Source organism: Syngnathus acus, chromosome 1, assembly GCF_901709675.1.
Source record: "Syngnathus acus chromosome 1, fSynAcu1.2, whole genome shotgun sequence".
Lineage (NCBI taxonomy): Eukaryota > Metazoa > Chordata > Actinopteri > Syngnathiformes > Syngnathidae > Syngnathus > Syngnathus acus.
In genome coordinates this window covers 6,342,723-6,362,298 of record NC_051087.1, presented here as the reverse complement: position 1 = coordinate 6,362,298, position 19,576 = coordinate 6,342,723, and the positions used below count along the sequence as shown (strand labels likewise).

The 19,576-nt window shown below is 42.5% G+C and overlaps 1 protein-coding gene across 1 annotated transcript in view; it reads right to left on the bottom strand.

Annotated features, from left to right (window-relative positions):
- zcchc7 (zinc finger, CCHC domain containing 7) overlaps positions 1–19,576 on the bottom strand; it is a 28,634-nt gene that overhangs the window by 4,051 nt on the left and 5,007 nt on the right. The window contains exons 4-6 of the mRNA XM_037270780.1: positions 6,526–6,578; positions 6,183–6,434; positions 4,347–4,382 (exon numbers count right to left, since the gene is read on the bottom strand). Of these exons, the coding sequence (XP_037126675.1) occupies positions 4,347–4,382; positions 6,183–6,434; positions 6,526–6,578 (341 nt within the window). The remainder of the gene's footprint in view (positions 1–4,346; positions 4,383–6,182; positions 6,435–6,525; positions 6,579–19,576) is intronic.

Below are 19,576 nucleotides of genomic sequence, written 5' to 3'. Positions count from 1 at the left end.
GATTGCTGGGTTCGTACCAAAACAGACAGTTCATCGTGAGTGAGTGAGTAGCTGTTATGAACACTAAAGAAATGCTCATAATAAAAAAAACAGTTGTTTGATTAAAAAAATATATTTTTGTTGACGAAAACGAATGATTGAATCTCCTCTGGCCTGTTCAGCAGATGAAACCTTCTTTCTACATCTCTGCCAATCAACTTCACACAAACACCTTTAGCTCCACGCGCACAAAATCGAAACCTTCCAGCTAAGTGGAAAGACACAAAGACCTGCAAGGCCTGCTAGACCTCTGATAACGGCACCTTTCCACACGCGTGTGCGCGTGCACTGCTATGTACATTGAAGCAGTGCATGCAAAAACACTTGTTAAAACAAAACAAGGAGTGTTATTTATAGACATAACCACACCCTCAACTAATTTCTCACTTGCGGGACATGTATTAAACATATTGACTTGGGAGATGGTTAAAACTCAATGAAAGCATCCAGAGATTACAGCAACAATCAATAAGTGAGAGAAGTTCATCCTGCGTATTGGAATGTAGTTCTAAATTTGACCACTGGTTAGCGCTCTAACACTGCGCAGCTTCAGAGTGCTCGTGGGAGCCAGAAAATAATGCATTTCGTTTCATTACAACTGTCAGAGTTGTTTGGTTGTTGTAAAAACAACAAATGTTAAAAGGTCAATACCACTATTTATTGAGTTAATTTCATGTGGCGTTTATAACCTCAAACGCAAACCTAAAGGACTACAAATGAAATTATATTGTATTTTCCATCAGCGCTTTTTCTTTAAATTCGGTCAAATGTTTTTGGAAATGGAAGGAAGCCAGAGTGCCCATGGCCCAGGCAGGCACAAGATAATCATGCAAAACTCCCATACCGTCTAACATGCCACTCAGCCAGTATTTTTATAGAGTACCAATAGGAAGGGGGGGGGGGAAAGTACCACCATCATGCCAAAATCAGAATATGAGAGTTTAGTTGGCCTAAGTGTCATAAAAAAAATTATATAATTGTACAATAGGCTACTGCAACATTATGTATAATTCAAAAACTGCAATATTTTGTACAATTTGAAAAAAACATCGCACCTTATTATATACACTGATTCAATTAAGACGTATTACACCAAAGTCTAAATGAATGTCTGAATAGGCGTTAAAAACAATTATTTTCTATAAAAAAAAAAATTACACAAACATATTGTCAAATTCTACTGACCTGTAATTCATAAAAGACATTCCAAAAGAAATGGGAAAAGGGGCGGCTGTACTTAGTTTAAAAATATATGCACAGGTACTGTATAGCCTTTTATGGTCTGACAGCAGCCACATGGAGGCGCCCCAATCATATCTTCACGGAAATAGGCGACTGGCAGAAGAAATGGAAGTAAAGTGACTGTGGCTCGTGTGTATTTATGCATGATTTTTACATGTATTAAAGCTGCCCTAGCCTTCTACCTGCACTCGATCTTTTTCCATCTTTCCCACTTATCTTGTCTCCTACCTAGCCCAAGTCACTGTTTCATTTTCTTTTCAGAAAACACCTAAAATTGAACCAAATATAGGTGATATTCTTTTTTTTATTCATTTCATTTCAGGAGTAGAATTCAACAATCGTGGCAGCAGTGACCAATATCCTAGAAAGATGTTAGAAGCAAAAAAAAAATATTTTTTTGCAAGATATGACAGGCTTAGGCCATTATTTTAAAGTAACAATACTTTAGAATTACAGTTAAGTTGTATCAAAGTTTTAAGTACGCACAATATATTTGCACTTAATCTTTAAGAATATTCCTTTTCTTAAATATTTCGATACAATTTTATTTAACTTTCATGTTCAATACATTCATAATGGAATCCTTTAGGTTTTCTTTTAAGCTCTTGTGTTCATGCAAGTGTACCAAATATTATGAGCGGTGAACATATATGAAGATAAGCTCAACTGGCACCCAGACAAAGGATCTGTGGAAAAGACCAATTTTTACATTCTTAACTAAAGTCTTCCATAACCCGTATGAGCATCAACAGAACTGTTTAGGGTGCATTCTTACTTCAACTGCTTCTCAAAATATTTTAGTGTGTGTGAATATCTCACAAAATGTTCTCAGTAAGCACCCCAGGGCATTGTGGTCAACCCAGTGTGGTTTGGAGGAGTTTGTTAGTTGAGGGCCAGGTGCACACAGACAACACACATACTCACGGATATAAACGGACCTCACGCGTGTGCACATGCACTCACACACACGTATGCACGCACCACGTGCACGCAAACGCACACACACAGGAAGGAGTAGTAGCAGGGAGGTCTGACAGAATGCCTTTTCACACCTGGCTGAGCCCAGCGGAAGGTGACAGAGTCACATCTCCCAAAGCGCGCGCACACACACACACCTTCTCACATTGGGGAGTTCAGGGTCATAAGCGGCATCATGAATAAAATGAGGCTGTCTTAAACAGAAGGAGGCCCCGTGCTCGTGTGTATGCATGCAGAGTGTGAGCGTGGTGGCCAAGTGCGAGTGATTTGGTTTGTTTATGCAGACCCCGCCGAAGCCCCGTGCCACTTTGGATGTGTAACGACCTTCTGTTCCCTGTGCTTAAATGGCTTAAATACTTCAATTAGACCTGGGTCATAATCCACCACCCGTTAAAACATGCCACCGCACAAACATGAACCGGTCGCATCATCTTGTGAGGTGACGGCTCCTTCCCTCTCATTTGAGCAAAAGACGTCCCACGCTAACACGCTAATATGAACATTCAACTCAAACTCCTGTCTTTTCAAGTCGGCGTCTCCCCGGGAACTTTGCTGTCCCGCTCCCTTCTTGGCACTAACGATGCTGCCTTTTCACGAGACAGCCCCTGCTAATTAATCTCCACTGAGGAGAGTGACAGACCTCCCCGAGCACGCACACACATACGCGGAGTGCACAACGAGATGTATGCAAATACACACTCTTCTTGCCTCGTTCTCACTCGTTTGTCCCGTGTGGCGTTGGCAGCGCATTTCATGCTTTATCACATCTTTTAATTGACAAACAAGCTGCTCTTTTCTCTTAGGCTGAGGTCTATATCACACCCTCGCAGCCTACACACACTCAGCTGAGAAAAGTAGTACTCTTTTTTCACCTATCTGAACAACACGCCTACACGTAAGCAAATATGGCTTCCTGTTGGTATTGCCACTTTAACTATCACACATTTATATGACAAAATGGCGAGCGCACACACACATATACTGGACATAAACACACCTAGAAAGGTAAAATCTCGAGGTAAATTTCTCTAAGTACATTCCATTTCCTCAAATAGCTTCGCCACGGTCCAATTAATCTCCAGGTCTGTCCTCCAATTGAATTAAATGTAGATGCCACACCTCAAATAACAATAAAAACATAATAATACGTGGTGCCACTAGGTGGCTGCAATGGCTTTTATTATGACTACTAACTGAAGAGGAGATAAGGCATCTGTAAAGCTGAAGCTGAGGCACAGCATTTCAGGACAAAAACCCAAAGACTTAAAAAGTATGACTGATCAAATAAAATACAGTGGATATAGAAAGTCTACACACCCCTTTCAAGTGACAGGTTTTGGTGGTATAAAACAATGAGACCAAATCAAAACCTTTCCCAGCATTAGTGTGACCTGTAATAGGTACTATTCAATTTAAGAAAGTTTGAGAAGAGAGGTAACAATAAAAGACTGAGATAATCTGGTTGCATAAGTGTGCACACCCTATTACAACTGGGCACTATGTTCAGAATTCACCAACCACGTTCTATTTTATATTAAATGGAGTCAGTGTACTCCTGTCACCATTTTAAGTGCATACTGATACATCCCAAATTCATGATTCAGGTACTGTATGTAATATGTAACATGTTATAAAATAGCCTAAAACGTTGATCATTGTTTTCCAAATTAAGAGCAAATTCTTCATTTTGATTCAACACAAAAACAATCAGTCTGTGGAGAACTACAGAAATTGGATGGCATTTAGTGCTGAGAAATTTAAATTCTGAGCAATCAATTTTGAAGTAAAATGATATTCAAAGGATTCATTGATGATCAAAAAGTATAGATTAATTTGATAATTCATTAGTTGCTTCACTTTAGCTATGGTCTTCTTTTGCTGAAAAGCAGTGCAGTGTTTTCACCCAACATATATTTTGAAATGATGACCAAAAAGTTCAAACACAGTTCACTGGACCATGACATGTGGAAGATTTCAACTGTGTTTTTGCAACAAAAAAAAAAAAACTACAACAAAGTAGTGATAGCACCACCTTATCTAGCTCAGTATGGACAGTTGTGTGTTTTGTTAAAATGTATGACACTCACCGTGATGTGGTACTGTCTCCAGATCTCTGGACATGCCTGCAAGGGAGGGCGACAAGAAAGGTAGAGTTACAATGTGTTGATTAAATGCACAAGCAAAGAAAAAAAAAGCAGTTTTAAAACTCGATTTTAATGTAATCTGAACACACTGCGACCAAAAACCCTCGTGTTCCTCAGCTACATCTCTGCCACCAATATAGTGAGTGAATCTCTCTACAGTCGGCCTTGTCTTGTCGCTCTGTCGTGGTGTGGTTAAAGCATTATCTCCGGGGCTTTGGCACGCTGTTCCCATTGCATTCCGACATCCTCTCTCAAATGCCGCCACTTCCCACTGGGAAATTGAAAATGCCGCAGTTGCCGCCGGCAATAAGGTTTATCTACTTACACTCCTGGTGAGTAGAAGCTACTGTGAGGAGGAAAGGTACATTTACCACCCATGACATTAGAACCACTTGCACATTAAGAGATGCTATACAAGATTTAAAAAAAAAAAAGATGCCACTTCCAATATAATAGAGTCCAGTCATACAACAATCAAACTAAAACCATAAAGAATTAATTGCACAATGTAAGGGACAAACCCAAGTGAAAATGAGCTAATTAAAATTGGTCAGATTGTGGCCTCATGTATTAAAGCAGCCGGAAAAGGGGAGGGGTGGCTCTTTACTTAGATATGAACACAAATATAAAATAAATTTCAACAGCTGTGGCGTTCTCCATCTCGTCAAGCGTTCTTTTAACCCCTCGATACCTCCCCGTACAAACACACACACACACACACACTGCGTTTCTTCCTCCCTCCAGACCGCCAGGGTGGCGTGTTGTTGTCGAGGGCGACAGGCGAGGCGAGCGACACACTTGCGCTCCGTCAACCGTCTGTCTTTAATGAGAGACACAGAAAGGCCCATGGGACAGAGACCTGACTCTCGCTTCTCCACGCACACACCTTCAAGAATAACACAAGCGTGCACGCTCACAGACGCACACGCACGTATGGAGTCCAAGAAATAGCGTTTTCCCACCCAAGAAAACTAATTACAATTCCCACCAAACTTTCACACACAGTAAATGGAAAATCTAGTGTAGTAGGTGAGAAAACCGTTCTGAACGAGAGGGAAAGAGGTGGGTGCGGGGTGTAGCCCGTGCGCTGGTCTCCCTCTGGTGTTCACCTGGTTACTCATCCATCACGCGGGGCACAGTACATGACTGACTGACGGAGTGCAAAAAAGAAAGTGAGGCACACGGAGACATGCGCGGGCTGGTTACATGCGCGCTGGGTTTTCCAGCAGCTCTCTGGCCGCCATAGTGCCGGTGGGCACGGTAATGGATGTTGCGGTGGGAGAATTGTCATTGATGCTCATTAGATTCACCCTTCAGTGTGAGCAAACACCCACACGCAAAACAGCCCGTATATGCAGCATGGCAGGGACATAACTAAGCTGTAATTACTCAAGTGTATCAATTAATGTGAACAGCAGCGTGTGCTGACCTGACCCCCTTTGAGTCATTATTACTCTGGGAATAACCGCGAGGACACTTGCCAACAGACACAGTGAAAAGTGAATGTCTGACTGATGCTTTCTGCTGTTTATTTGGATTCAGGCTACAATGTAAAGTCAAGTGCAAAAACAATTTAAACTTTAATTGTATTTTTTTTTTTTAATATACTTGTATATATGTTTCATATGGGCCTGTGTTCGCAATAAAAGACAGCCAACATAGGCTAAAAAAAAAAAAAACCCTTGGAGTGTGATGGAGTGCTAATGGCAAAAGATTTTGGTGGGAGTCCAGTTATTATTTCTTACTAATTGTCGAAAATCCCTTTGAATCTGTACTCACGTCATAGAAGTGGCCCGTCATGCCGCAGCGATGGCACTGTTTGTGATAGTAAGACCTCTCATTGCAGGAATTGAACGCGTGACCTGGAAGGCCGCAGTTGTTGCAGTGCTTGTTGGGACACTCACTGGACATGTGGTAGGGATTGCCACAAAGAAAGCACACAGGCAACTTTCGGCTTTGGACATTCTTTGGCGTGTAATATCTGTTGGCAACACGCCTAAAGGCTTTTTTATTTCTGTTGAAGATTTGAGCCTGAAACAAAACCAGTACATACATCGTCAACTTACAATTACAAATAAGTACTCGGATTATTGTCATACAACCATTCGTTGTCCCCTTGTACCTCCCTGTCCTTGTCCGAAACCTCCCAGGTGGCATCGTTGTTTTCTTCAAAATCTGGCAAAACAGAAAATATTGTCTTCGAAACAGGGAATTTTAGAATGAACGAGGCAGTCAGAAAAAAGGGGCAATGAAGAAACATGTTTAACAGAGCATTTGAGCGAAAATATAATCACATTTAATGGCTACCAACTTGCCCGATCCCACACCTCAGCAGTTTATAACGCTGATAAATATAAGACAGCACAAATTGTCTTTAGCCAATTTTAAAGACGTTTTGAAATGATTATCCCGGTCTTACAATTTTCTTTTATATCCGCTGAAATGGATGTCTGACATCCACTGTATCAATTTGATCGCATTCTGTCAACATTTTGTCCCAGCACTCATAAACAGAGGACTCAAAAGTGATAGAGAAACATGAAGACCTTAAGAGCCCGAGGCGCGAGCTTAGTTTCCCAAAAGAATAGGATCCGCACACACGGGTGCACACCAAAACTGACACCGGCAGCGCGGCACATCTGTACGAGAGACACTAACAGCGCCTCCGGGGAGATCAGCGTATTCTCTTAAGAGGCACAAAACGCTAACTGACATCAAGAAATTGTAACAGAAACACACACAGACACATGTTCTTGGCATTAATTATGAGCTGGTGGCAATGACCCGCCACGGGCTCGCATGCTTTTGCACACGCATGCAGACACAGCCGTGCATTCATCTCGCCGATTAGCTGCTTGACAGTTTTTAGCCTTTGGACAAACACGCAGCCTTGAGCCAAAATCAAATATTACACTCTTCTTCTCTCCCTCTTGGTTTTTCTCACTCGCTGTATCCAAGCCCTTATCGCTATTCAGCTCAGCCCCGCTTCTTTGCTTTTACTCCCTGGCCTCGTTTTCTGCCTGAGTCCCGATGTGCGCCGGCATAGGGGGAGTTATCAGCTCTCATCCCCCCCGTCAAACAAATTAAAATGGTTGTTGTTTGGATGGCACCTCTTTCTACCGTGACCTTCCCATCACAAACAACATCCAACTCACTGACTCAAGTAAAAGTAGTGCTTAAACTAAACATGACGGTAATGTATCCCGCCGGACATCTTCCAGATTTGAGTGCTCTTGCTCTACTCCAGTGACTTCCAAATAGTGTGCATTACATGTGATCAGGTGTGCCATGTGAAATTATCCGACTTAATTTCTCAAAAATTATTTATTTAATAATGATTATGAATATTTGGTCAACTTTTTATGTCGGCGACGTATTGTGACCGGTTATTCATTTTTCATCCATCACGTGTGTCATGCGTTTTCGTGGCATTTTTTGTTTGACTGCTGCCAAATAAGATCCTAGAAATTGCTGTTTGGTTCCTTATTCATACAAAGAAGCTCTAAAGAGACAATAAATAAGAAAAGATAGGACTTTTTTTCTCCTTTTAAAGAAGAAGTTGACTGAAAAATGTCTTGAAAATAATATGATCTACGAGGCCGCACTAGTCTAAACATGGTAGCCTGGTTAATATTGTGTTTGTTGAAGAATAACAACCAATCACAGCTAAGCTTGCAAATGTCGCAGATGAAACTCGGAAAAAAAAGTGAGTCGTGATTGGTTGTTATCTGAGCCCTGAGCAACGGTGATGTCATTTTCAGCCGACAGCCAGTGGCAAAATGGCCGCCCCCGGAGAGCGAATTAAAAAACAGGTCATGTTTGTTGCTTAATTCATATTCCACAATTGCAATAACAATCAGAACGCAATCTTTAGACTAGCGCGGGAACACAGAACATATTTTAATTCACTTCCCTTTAAGACTGCAAAAGTGTAACTGCAAGGAAGAAAACTAACAATACTAAATTAATCTATTATAGCTGCAATTTAAATAGCTTTGTCTAATAACTGAATGGGTCCATAAACGGTTGGTCCAATCACATTTAGGTGGGTGCATTTCCTTTGGGTTTTTACACCTATCGATTGAGTCCGTACCATCTGCGTGTGTGGTAACGTGCATCTCACTGAACGTTATTCCAGTCTGCTTAGTTCTGGTTAGTTTAGCACAGAGAAATGTACTAGGAAGCTCTGAAGCGCTCGCCTACTGAGAACAGGTTGTGGGGCCTCAGTGGGATGTGCGCATGCAGAGTTGGCTTTAAACAATCGCTATTGAGTCAATGAGTAGTCTGAATGAAGGTAGAGGTTAAAGGTGTGTGCATGTATGAAGAGGTGGCTCTGATGTGGGTGTGCATGTGTGTGTGCTGGTAACTCAACGAAAGTCCTTCCAAAAGCGTCTCCCAGGGGGACTCCACAAATAAAGAGCAGGAAGCTTTCCCTTAATCTAAGGGCCCCCCATCTCAGCAACACACACCCACATGGATAAAGGGTGAAGCTCTTTGTCACGGCCGAGGAATCAAACACATGCATGGAGGGGGGGGGGGGGGTGTATAGTGTGAAGAGAGGATTGGGGGGAAAGGTGTGTGTGGGGGGTGGTCTTTGCACGGAGGGAAAAATATGCTAATAAATCCTGAGGCTCCGTTCAAAAAAACAGAATGATTTGACCTGCTGGCTACATGCTAACTCAACACAAGAAAGAGCTGAAGAGGCAGATGGCGTTGGTTTCACTGCGCCGCCATGTTGGCTGCGTCTGACAAACCCTTTCAGCCAAACTGGACGTCGGAACGCATTTTCTGGGCTAAGAAATAATTCCAACCTCTAATAAAGAGCAAATGATTTTCAAATGATTATTTCAGGGTGTGAGGTGTGTTAACTTTGGAGTCCACCATCAAGGATGGTGGTAAGCATGCTGAAGCCTAGCCTGAGGAGGTCTAACTAATAAAATGTCTCTCACCACAATAGTAATGTTTGGGAAGAAATGTTGGCAAGAAATTGTCAGGCCCAACAAAGTTAAAACTGCGAGACTAACTATACTACTCCAACTAGTCTGGATGTCCTGGGGCGCGATGCTGCCTCTCACAGGTCAGTCCTTGTATTACCTCAGCTAACCTTTGATCATCTAACTTCCGGTTTGAGAGATGAGACTCCCATTAAGCATGTGATGTGCTGTGATGGTGAGCAGTAAAAAAACACGATTATTTTTTTGCATGTGCTGAAGATTTTAGTAGAAAATCATTCTAGAACGCTCATGTGAAGAAAATCTAAAGTGCCCCATTCCAATTTGTAAGGACAACTCTCCCATGATCCCATCAGCGTGCTGTCAAGGGAGGTTCAAAACAATGGCGTGCAAGAGGGGGACACACAAGAACAGAGGGAGGGAAGATCAGGAAAAAGAAGGCGACAGATGCTACCTGTCTCTCTCTTAGGTACTCTGATTACTCAGAGATGGAGAGGGGAGGGGGGAGGCTGTGTGAGTCTGTGTGCGTGTGCTGTCGCTGACAACAGAACGGAAGTCTATGTGTAGCTAATGAACCATGAACTCCCGGCTCTCTTGGGGTGACGTGCACACACACACACTCAAACACACACGGTCGGGACCATCCTCGTGGGAAGTGGCCCCGACACAGTGGTTTAAAGCAGATAACCAAAGAAGGAGACAAGTGATGTCAAGATCCATAGCCATCCTTCAATATGGTCTCAATTAATAAGCATTCGCAACTATTACCACGAACTAACTGAAGTTCTGACCTAAAAACACGAAAGCCTTGCCTTGAAGAGTTTGGATTTTTTTCCCCATCCCGACACTTAAACAGGAAACCCAAACCAGCCCGTTCATTGTACCACACTGTTGACTGGGCCCATTAACACACCCAGCAAAGCACGCACACACACACACACGACGCTGGAATGAAAGAGAGGCCCCCTCAAACAGAGGTTATGTTTGATACTGAAGCGACAGGGCTGGATTAGCAACACTATACATGACAATGGCGAGGGCTGGGAGGAGTGTGGAGGTTGTCTGTGTGTGCGTGAAAAGTGTTTCCTTTGTGACATCGCCCTTGCTCCGTCCGCCGCACTGCCCAGTGCAAGGTTAAACAAGACGAGAGGTTGGCCAACGTACACGGCTTTCATTAGTTCTTCTTGTGGGTCTGAAAAGTCTAGCCAAGGATGTAAAAATACAATGGCAACAAGTGAGCCGTGAGAAAGTACATGAGGATGGAAATGCATGGGCATGGCAATGTTCGGAAGAAGAGAGGTTCAACAGAATACTGACCAAATGAAGAAAAAGTATTTAAAATAAAAAAACAATAAGTGCCTGGTGGGGTCACCATCGCAGTTAAAAAAACGGTGCTGTGCAGTCATGATGGTGCAACCGTCAAGCTCTGATATTCTCCTCCAATCAATGTCATGGCCAACAACGCAGAAAATCTTGACGTACAATAAACTTTAAATGAGAAAAAGGGAAGAACAATACACAAAAAAGGGTGCCAGCTTTGTACTGGTCAATTAGTAAGTTTATGAAGGCAACAGTTGGACTCTTGGACAGATTTCAATTATTTTCCTGTTGGAAAACTGAATTTCCGCCCTGGGATCAATAAAGTATCCGTCCGTCCGTCCGTCCATCCATCCATCTATCTATCTATCTATCTATGGGGATTTATTTGTCTATTTCAAAATTTGAGGTTGGCTAGATTCCACAACAGACTGTGTTCAACCTTCGAAGTCCTACCATAGAAGCAGATGCCATTACGCTGGTAGAGTTTCGTACTAACCCATCTGATTATCCAACTCAGTCCGCCCTTTCCTCCTGCTCATGACATGCTGACTGTTCACCCCCTGCCGATCCATGCCATCCCCCACGCCCCCAACCCTTGCCCACTTACACACCACGTTGGCAGCCATGGCAGGGCAGGTGGCCAAGCTGTCAGTCAAAGCACCGTGGCCACGTGGCAGCACCATAGACACCAATTACCACACAGCAGGGGCGAGGTCTGGCAACCGCATGGCAACCGCATGGCCCAATCAGGGAGCTCATCAATGGGGACCAGAGGAGGCCAAGAAAAGTGAGCTGGCATATTGGTGTGTGTGTGCTGCACAAGTGTGTATGTGTGTGTGCAGCAGGACTAAGTTATCGAAAAGCAGCTTGCGTGTCCAAAAACAGGTAGGCATTGTGCCCTTTTAATATCCGTTAGCTGCCTGCAACATGAATTTTCCATTCAAAGCGCGACATTTATCTCCATCTATTGGCTGATACTGACCACACAGATGTGACTCATGACAGCTTTTCACCAATCAAGAATGAGCACTAAAAAAAAAAAGACAGAGCACTCTAATAAGCATGTTAAGCATAAGACAAAATAATAGCTTTGGATTCGTTTTTTTTTTCATTTTTATATTTGCTAAGTGCATAAAGATTCAGCTCCATTAAGAAAGTAGAAGAAATTAAAATGCTGATCAATGAGACCATTTCCAACACAAACAAATGAAAAAGGGTGGGTCATTCTATAATAGCGCATATGTGAATGCAAGTGAGGATACCTTTCATTTTCAATTGAGGCTTTAACTACCGTAATTTTCGGACTATAAGTCGCACCGGAGTATAAGTCGCACCAGCCATAAAATGCCCAAAAAAGTGAAAAAAAACATATATAAGTCGCTCCGGAGTATAAGTCGCATTTTGGGGGGCAATTTATTCGACAAAATCCAACACCAAGAACAGTCATGAACGAGCAACAACAGGCTAAACGATAGCTATGCTAACGTGACATAAACACAAACTAAGAGCTGAGAACGGCCCTGACGTAAAATTCAGAGTTATTCAAAAAACTATTACATAAATAACACGTTAATAAAACCATCTGCGTCACTCCAATTCATTAAATCCATCAATCGTCCTTTGTCAACAATGCGTGCGCGCCGCTGACGGCTCTTGCACTTAAAAATATTCCACAGGCCCATATAACGATATATAAATTATATATCAAATAACTATTATATAAGCAATAATGTTATCAAACCATCTGTGCACTCTAAATCATTAAATCCATCGATCAAATTCCTCGTCCTTTGTCAACATCGCCGCGCGTGCGCCCTGACGCCAGCCTCGTCGTTATTCCACAGATTTACTATATAACTATATTGTAGCGTTAACAAAGTTCAAGGAAAGACGTGGGTTTGGTAAACGGCTCTTTATTTAACAAAACAAACTTACAGGCGTGTGGCGGCGTGGACGTCCAGCCACGAAAGGGGACGAGAGCTCCATACGATAGGACCGGGCGTGCGTAGAAGCCATGACCGAGATCCACGCACCGTCCTCGGACAGCCACCCGGCTGAGCGCCGGCCCTCGACTTCCATCCACGGAGCTGAAAGGCAGCTCGGTAGAGTAGGACCGGGCGAGCGTAAAAGCATTGTCCGAGCACCATCCACCGTCCCTGGACAGCCACCCGGCCGAGCGCCGGCGCCCGACTTCAATCCACGAAAGTGAAAGAAAGCTGGACGAGTCGATCTTTGTCCTTTATGTAAACAACCGTCGCGCTGCTGACGCGCGACCGCGACGTCGCGTCGCGCTGCTGACGTCAGCAGCGCGACGTCGCGCGTCACTCGTCCAGCTTTCTTTCACTTTCGTGGATTGAAGTCGGGCGCCGGCGCTCGGCCGGGTGGCTGTCCAGGGACGGTGGATGGTGCTCGGACAATGCTTTTACGCTCGCCCGGTCCTACTCTACCGAGCTGCCTTTCAGCTCCGTGGATGGAAGTCGAGGGCCGGCGCTCAGCCGGGTGGCTGTCCGAGGACGGTGCGTGGATCTCGGTCATGGCTTCTACGCACGCCCGGTCCTATCGTATGGAGCTCTCGTCCCCTTTCGTGGCTGGACGTCCACGCCGCCACACGCCTGTAAGTTTGTTTTGTTAAATAAAGAGCCGTTTACCAAACCCACGTCTTTCCTTGAACTTTGTTAACGCTACAATATAGTTATATAGTAAATCTGTGGAATAACGACGAGGCTGGCGTCAGGGCGCACGCGCGGCGATGTTGACAAAGGACGAGGAATTTGATCGATGGATTTAATGATTTAGAGTGCACAGATGGTTTGATAACATTATTGCTTATATAATAGTTATTTGATATATAATTTATATATCGTTATATGGGCCTGTGGAATATTTTTAAGTGCAAAAGCCGTCAGCGGCGCGCACGCATTGTTGACAAAGGACGATTGATGGATTTAATGAATTGGAGTGACGCAGATGGTTTCGCGCTGCTGTCGTCACTTGAAATTCAAATTACAGTAATCCCTTGCTACATTGCGGTTCGTTTATCGCGGTTTCATTTTTTTTTTTTTGAATTTTTTTTTTGAAATTTTTTGAAAAAAAAAAACACATATAAGTCGCTCCTGAGTATAAGTCGCCCCCCCACCCAAACTATGAAAAAAACCGCGACTTATAGTCCGAAAATTACGGTACTTAGTAGAAAAATAAACTATATATTGCTAACAACAGGTTTAAAAAGCTAGTACCGTCACGTTAATGGAGCCAAGCGTTTCTTTAAACCCCACTTTTCAAAGCAAAGGGGCCATAAGGTCAAATTTACCGTACATGCGTGCATATCTACCATCTAGACATACACTGTATTTGTGTCTATGGTAGGAAATAGATTATTCCAGGCCTTCCTTGTTCTTTCGCAGCAGAGAACAGAAATACTACGGCACGCAAAGTCTGTAAGGGGTAAATGGATTTTAATATAACCAGTGAGTTGCAACCTCAATTTCATTTTGATGAATTTCCTCCTGCGGGAGTGTGCCAGGCAGAGGGCGAGAGGGTGGAAAAGAACGCGAGCGGGTGTGGGAAGTGGGAGTAATGGGGGGCTAGAAGGCAGAGAGAATTTTCATGATTGTTATTTTTGTTATTATCCAGCGCGAGAAGGGGTGCGGGGGTGGGAGATAAACTGTGGTGGTTAATCAGAGGCATTTTGTGAAGCGCTCCATTATGGGGGCCGGTAGGGGATGTCATGGGTTTATTTTCCAAGGATCTTTGGCCCCGGTAATTAAGCTCCATTCACTGGGCCCTGTTCCCCAAATTAAAAAAAAATGTCATTAAGTGGAATTTACCATAATGCCTTTTTATCTGCTGGCAGTAAAGTGTGAGAGTGTGGGTTTGTGTGTGTTGTGTGTTGAGGGTCGAGGAGTAGGAACGGGGGGGGTCTACGGAAGAACCAATAACAGTCGCACACAATTACGGACTGTACACAAGCAGACACACATTCAGCGATGGTGCAAATTGAAAAAGTGAAATAATCCTGGACAGCACCGTCTATTTGCATGAGCAAACAACACAAAGACACGCACACACATGGACACGCCAAACCCAAATCCACAGCCTCTGGGATAATGAAATAATGGCGCTTTAAAGTTTTCATTTACAGGGAACACACATACGCGCCAGCGCATGCACCAGGAAGTCCGGTGAGATAGCCTTTGATGGAGAGAGAATGATTGAAGGAGCAGAAAGCTGCGTCTCTGAAGACTTTCTAAAACAATACAATTATTAGTCTTTAATTAGAACGGCCTCTCCGAAGAGACGGGGGACAGCAAAACAATAGAGGATTAAAAGGCGGGCTGCTAATACAGTCCTTTATTGCTTTATTCAAATACAGCACATGAATGCATCCAGCTGTTCTTTTCCACAAGCAACTTTTTGCTTTTTATTGGTTGTGTCATGCACACACCTATGCCACTATCATCACTCGAATAGTAGTGGGGCTTAAGACTTAGAATAAACGAAGATGGTCCATTTCATTTGCATTCGGCCCGGCCATGTCGCTCGGTGTGCAATTTTGGGTCAACAGTTTAGGTAAGGAGGGTAACAGGGATAGTGTGCAAAAGGTAAATGGTATGTTTATCTACAGGGGGCAAGATGGACGGTGTTTCTTTGAAACTTTATTCTGTCTGTGATTATATTATCGGCATCCTTAAAATGTGGATCAATCCCACTCACACTCAAATGGTTCAACTGAGAACAAAATAAATAAATAAAAAATGATTGACAGCTCAAGAGCTACCGTGGAGTAGGTGAATAAAGCGATAGAAATAAAAATATAAATATAGTTTTTAAAGCGATACATCAATTAACTGACAAAATGATGGACAGTAATAATCGTAGGTTGCTGCTCTAATCAAAGCAAAACAATCGAACATCAACACAAATGGACAGTACAACACAACGAGGAAAAACAGACTTGAGGCGTCTATTCATCCATTTTCCAAACCGTTCCTTTTCACTAGGGTCAGTCTAAGTTCCAACACGATTGCTATTGATCAGTCTGCGCGAAAGGGACAAAAATTCAGTCACCTGACAAATGTTGTCCAGCCACAAAATCTCAGGATAAAAATGCGGTTATTTGTTCACGCCTGGCAGTTAACGGTGACCACACAAGAACAGTGCTGGACATCGTTGCCGGACTGGTGGGCAAGAATGGGAGGGGAGGGGAGGGGAGGGAAGGGGGGGCAAATTTATTTTTTTAATTTTTTTATTTAATCCAAGATGCCACACCAAAAAGTGTGAAAAGCCCTGCATAATGTACATGTACACACCAGTGTCACATTTAACACCGCTCAAGTGTGTATGTGTGTTTTGTGTACGTGTGTGCTTGTCTGACAGCCAGTTCAGAAATATCAATGACTGAACTCCCCAACGAGCAGGTAACTATCTCCTCGGCTCTGATTTTATCCACTATAATTAATTTTCCCCCTCGCTTTGACTTCGGCTTTATCGGCCGCTTGGCGCCACAATCTCGGCATTTCATTTAACCGTAATCCCTGGGATGAAGGGGCAGTCTTGGTGTTTTAATACACTGGCGTGTGCATGTAGGAAAAAAAGTGCATGAGCAAAGACTCACAATTGACAGACACTACAATGCTAATACACAAAATATGTCAGACTATAAAATCATTACGGAGTGAAATGTGCCCAGTGTGGGAAAGCTTGTCCTCAGAGCAGTGCATGTCTTCAAATAATTAAAGACCCAAAACACACACATTTAAAAAAAAAAAAAGATTTTCATTACCAACCATTCTGCACAATAAAAGCACAACATCCTCTTCATGAGTTTTACTAAAGGCATCTAGAGCTGGCATCAACAAGCATTAACAGCGTGGCCAATACCAAAGTAAACAACAGCTGAGAAACAAGTAGCGTACTCTCAAACGTGCGGCCAAGACGGATGTGGAAATGTTGCACGGCAATTAAAGCGAGTGACGGTTAAACCAGACCGGGCCCAGCTGGTCTGTGCCTGACTAGGCTCTTAATTAAGAGACACCAGGAGAAGTCTTGGAATGGCCAACGTGCATCAAGCTAGGAGCCTCTGGAGAGGACATTGCAACACAGGTACACCAGCGGGATCTTGTAATTAATAAATAAATAAATAAATAGAGTAATCATATGCGCATGTGTGTATAGGTGTGAACTTCTGATCACAAAAATCACTCCCCCCCCCCCCCCCCCCTTTGCTGGTGCTGTTGGTCACACAGAAATTTGGGTAGACGAAGAAAATCGCGTTAAGGGATCCATGACCGCTTTGCTCACCGCCCGCCCAGCCCAGCCCTCAACTTCCTGTTCCTCATTTGAAACAAGCATTAATATTAATACATAAACCTCTAAAGCCCCTTGCCTTTAATGCCACAACCCCGCCCCTAAAATATAACACCACCAAGGGCTACTAGTTAATAAAGCCCTCTTGACGACCCCTGCCGGCCCGGCAATCCAAGACGCACAAGAAGGGGGAAGTTCGCCGGCCAAAGTGAAAGTAGAGAAATTAATACAGTCTCTTGGGATGCCCCTCGCTGCGAACGTGCCACTGAACAGCCCCTCCCTACTCCACACAATAATTATATTTCCTATCAAGTGATTGCTTAATTAGGATGATTATTATTGGTTAATTGTAATTGACATTTTCACTTCTAATCAAGGTGAGCCGAAAAGGTCCAAAAATATTATGCATCAAGTGGTCCACACAGTATAAATAAAAATGCACCAATACGATTAAAAGATTTTTTGAAATATTTATATTTTGAAATATTTACAAAATGTATGTTTCTAAATCTGAAGTAAAATGTTTTTAAGTAATTATTACAATTTTGGTTAGTACTTACAATATGTGATTAAGGCGTTATGGTTTTTCTCTTATATTGAATTTAAGGTTTCTAAATGGGTGTTTGTTCATGTGAGTGTATTACTCATTCGCTGTAGGGCATAATGTCCACGGAGGATTTGCTTTAAATAGATCTCGGTGGGATATTCTGGCAAAGTAAAAGGTCACAAAGCATGCATAAAAAGTCAACCATAATTTGGATACACAACTTATTACGGCTTCCTCCGGGCTACAGTAATAGCAACTAGAGACACTGTCCGCGCCCCTCAAAAAAAAAAAATTAAATGGAAAAAAAAAAAAAAACCACCACATCGCACTTTTAACATGTGTAACTGCGCCTCGCTATAATAATGTCACCTTTCTGATGGTATAAGGAAGCAATGAGAATGAAAGTTAGCGACAATTGACGAGGGCACGCTTATTGGGCTCACCTCGAGAACACCGACTGACATCAGTTTTACAACGGCGTTCATTTTCAAATATACAAATCCATGTACCCAATAAGCCATTTCTTAATAACTACAAACCACAATATAACTGACAACACACATTAGAAGAAGTTTCAACACAGCTGTGCTGCACTTTGTAATATTTTCATCTGTACGAAGAGTCTGCTCTTTATAGTGAAGAACAAAAAAGCCGCATTGATACAAATGAGCACCTGCAACCGCAGCCGCAGATGTTTCCGGTTATTTTGACGTTCCAAATGAACAAAAAAGGACATTTTCGTACATTTGACAAACATTGCTTTGAAACGGGATGACTTCCTACACCATCTAGCTATCAATTAATAGCACCAATAAATTCGATAACAAATAATACTGAGAATCATATACAGATTAAAAAATGTGAAGAGATGGGTACTAGAAACAAGGGGGAAAAAAACAATAAATATAGACCATTCTGCACAAATGCATGAAATATAGTTGTTTAATTCACTCACAGCTTTAATTATAGTATTACTAGTAAATCACTGAAATGTTAAAAAAAAAAATTGAATGTGACTTGGGTGTGCGCCACAATAAAATTATTTTGATTGAAAATTTTTAGGCGAGTCCATATTTGGCATTTTGCTTGCCCTGGCAGCAGGGCTTCACGTACGGAACCCTACGAACCGAAACCAGTCTCAGACTGGGAATGAACTAGCTTGGAAACAAGAGCCAACTCCATTCGCGCAATGCATCAACTAAAAAGTACCTTCGCATAAGAAATGATCTGAATTGTCATTCACACAGCAAGCAAAAACTTCCCTCATTTATATCGTACAATGCACCTTGGGTCCCTACAAAGCATGAATACAGACCGAAAAATACATTTAAAACACATTTCAAAACCTCAATTATTGTACAATCAACAGGAAGAAAAAAAGCAAGAATTTTTACAAGTGCATGCATAAGAATGAAAAATAGCGCAAGTGAAACATCTGCTCAGTATTTCTGAAAGGAAGAAAGCCATTTAACAATTGTAATTTGAATCATTACAATTTTTAATGTAGAAGATAAGAGCAAATTTCTAATTATACTAACAAACAAAATTCTTTGATTTTCAAAATTACATTCCTGTAGCCAAGCGCAACAATTCAAAAAAAATCTATTTTATTTAAAAAAAAGACTTCCACATAAGTGTTGCCATTCAAATATATGCATTTGCTCATATATGGTTGATACAGTATTCTCATTTGCATGTGCTCTGTAAAAACGGAATAATTAAAAAAAAAAAAAAAATCAAACGGTGGCACAGCATTTTCATAGTGTGTGTGCGTGCATGCATGCGCGTGGGTGCATGCGTGTCTGTTCAAACACACTGTGTGGTAGTGTGGGTGTGGCGTTACACCTCGTGTGGCACTGGGCAGCCAAGATAAGCACTGATCCTATCCATGCCTCCCTTCTGCAGTGCATGCCCGCCCACCCACACACCCACCACGCACACACACGTCTTCACACTGCCAGTTACGTGTGACTGTAATCTCATTTTAGAATACGAATGTCCAAAAAAAATAATAATAATAATCACAAACATTCAGAACTCCAGAAAAC